The sequence below is a fragment of the Pundamilia nyererei genome, unplaced genomic scaffold (genome assembly GCF_000239375.1).
Source record: "Pundamilia nyererei isolate P.nyererei 1_Seehausen unplaced genomic scaffold, PunNye1.0 scaffold02645, whole genome shotgun sequence".
Classification (NCBI taxonomy): domain Eukaryota; kingdom Metazoa; phylum Chordata; class Actinopteri; order Cichliformes; family Cichlidae; genus Pundamilia; species Pundamilia nyererei.
Window position 1 is genome coordinate 1 of NW_005190046.1, and position 2561 is coordinate 2561.

A 2561-nucleotide genomic window follows, 5' to 3' on the forward strand; every position below is an offset into this window, starting at 1 on the left:
TTAGACTAATTCAAATTCAGTTTTCAAAAGCATTTATTCAAGTTACAATTCAGATTCAATCTGAGCAATTCAAATTCAGTTTCTGATGGCACAGATTTCTGCCCATACTAAAATCACTTTAATCTCAGCTGTTTTGTCTGTTGTTGTTTTTTATTTTTACCTTGACCTTTTTTGTTTAGCCAAATGTTATTTTTTTTAATTTTCTTTTGTTTTGTTTTTTGGCAAAATCAAAGCCAGTATTTGTAGTAGTTATTATTGTATCAATGTTGTGTATATGAATGTTTGCTATTAATAATTTAAAGCATCATGATCAGTAACTAATAATCAGTCAGGTTGAAAATGAATGATTTATTTGGTTCCCTTCATGAGTAAATATCTTTTCCTCCTCAGTGACAGCTGAGTGCTCCAAGCAGCAGGAGAAGGTGTTCCAGAGGACCATCTCTGTGGTCGACACTCCCGGCCTCTTCGATACCTCTCTGTCTGAAGACGCCGTAAAGAGGGAGATCTCCAAATGCATCAACATGTCGGCCCCAGGGCCCCACGCCATCCTGCTGGTCATCAGGGTGGGGTACTTCTCTGCAGAGGAACGAGACGCTGTGAAGAAGGTGGAGGAGATCTTTGGAGAGGGTGCCTGGAGGTACACCATGATCCTCTTCACCCATGGAGACCAAATTAAGACAGACTTTGATCAGATGTTGAAGACAGCAGGAGCTGAGCTGCAGGAGGTCCTGAAGAAGGCTGGAAATAGATACCACGTCTTCAACAACCGCAGAACTGATGATCGTGGCCAGGTCCTGGATCTGCTGGAGAAGGTGGACAAGATGGTGACCGACAACGGAGGAGAGTTTTACTCCAACTACACCTATGTGGAGGTGGAGGAGATGCTGAAGCACAGAGAGTCGGAGCTCCAACACTTCTACGAGAAGAAGCTGGAGGAGGAAATCAAAGCAGTGGAATTAAAATACAAGAAGAAGCTGATGGAGTCTCAGGAGGAGAAACGGCAGGTGGAGAAACTACTGCAGTCTGAGCTGGAGGAGGTGAGGAGGTACTATCAGGCTTTAGAGAACGGAGTCCGTGAGGTCGTGGAGCAGGTAGCCAAAGATGACTGTTTTCATGAAATTGTCACCAAGTTCCACGAGACCCTGAAGCTGAACTGAGCTGTCCTCCAAACTCCAGACTCTCATTATTAAACTGTTCATATCAGTTTCAGTCAGATCTGAGCTCCATCCATGATTCTGTTAAACTAATCATTAGTTTAACACATGAGGTAAATCACTAGAATATACATTGATCAGGCCTAATATTATGATCGCCTGCCTAAATTGTGTTGGTCCCCCTGACCCATCAAGGCATGGACTCTACTACACCCCTTGAAAGGTATGCTGTGGTATCTGCACCAACATATCAGCAGCAGATCCTTTACGTCTGTAAGCTATGAGATTGGGCCTCCATGGGTTGGACATGTTTGTCCAGCACATCCCACAGATGCTCAATTGGACTGAGATCTGGAAAATTGGAGACCAAGTCAACACATCAAACTCACTGTTGTGGTCCTCAAACCCTGAATCCTGAACCATTATTCCTTTGTGGCAGGGTGAATTATCCTGCTGAAAGAGGCCACAGCCATCAGGGAGCTCTGATTTTCGGAGATGCTCTGACCTAAACTGTCAAACTTGCTGACATCCTCACGCTCGCCTTGCTCCCAACATAGAGTCTAAGGAGAAAATATTCCTTTGTTCCTTGATATCCCAGCCAGTTACAGGAGCCATAATGAAAAGATAATCAGAGTTATTCACTTCACCTGTTAGTGCTTAGAATGTTTGGCCTGATTGGTGTAAAAGCATCGCCACTGTGATGTCACCTACATTTCACAGACATGATGAATCTCTGAATCTCACTTAGAAACTGAAGGACCACAGCTTGTAATATCACGTAGTAAACTATAGTTCAAAAATCAGGTCCCTGTACTATGAAGTACCCAGAGTATCTTTGTGTTGTCTGGATCCTTTGGCAATCAGGAGAAGCGGTCACATAAAACTGGTTATCAACTCCCTAAGTTAACCCGGGGTTTCATGATTTAGGTACAAGCCTGTTTAATTGAAAGGGGCATGCTGGCAACATCTGACACAGCATCAGTTTATATAAAAATGTAATCCAGTAAGAAGTGGTTTATACCATTTGCAATTAGCCTTTTTTTTCCAAATTAGATTTATTTCTTTAAGTCCAAAAAAGCTTCTGTGCAACCCGATAAACCCTATAATTAAAACTGTTTCTTTGTGAGTGCTTTGTACCAAAAGTTCCACAGTATCTGTCAAAACCTGTTTTTCTTAATTACATCAATTCTTTTTTATGCATGTCTTTTCAGAGGAGTGAGAAATAACAGCCTGCAATAGACGTGTTGTTCCCCTGTAGGGATACCATGTTTGTGTTTGATGTTTAGTAATGCCGTGGCATAAAAACGTGGTTTTTTTTTCGTAAATCAAACTGACAGGCATTGTATTAAACTTCAAACTAATTGCCTTCAGATGACCCCAAAGATAAAAGTCTAAGGGGGTCAGATC

General features: G+C 42.0%; 1 protein-coding gene across 1 annotated transcript; it reads left to right on the plus strand.

The window, feature by feature from the left end:
• Positions 1-369: 369 nt before the first annotated feature.
• On the plus strand, positions 370-2555 carry LOC102198793 (GTPase IMAP family member 7-like; the record flags this gene model as incomplete). Its single annotated transcript, XM_005755720.2, has 1 exon — positions 370-2555. A coding segment is annotated over one exon (788 nt), but the record flags the coding sequence as incomplete, so codon positions are not given.
• Positions 2556-2561: the final 6 nt, after the last annotated feature.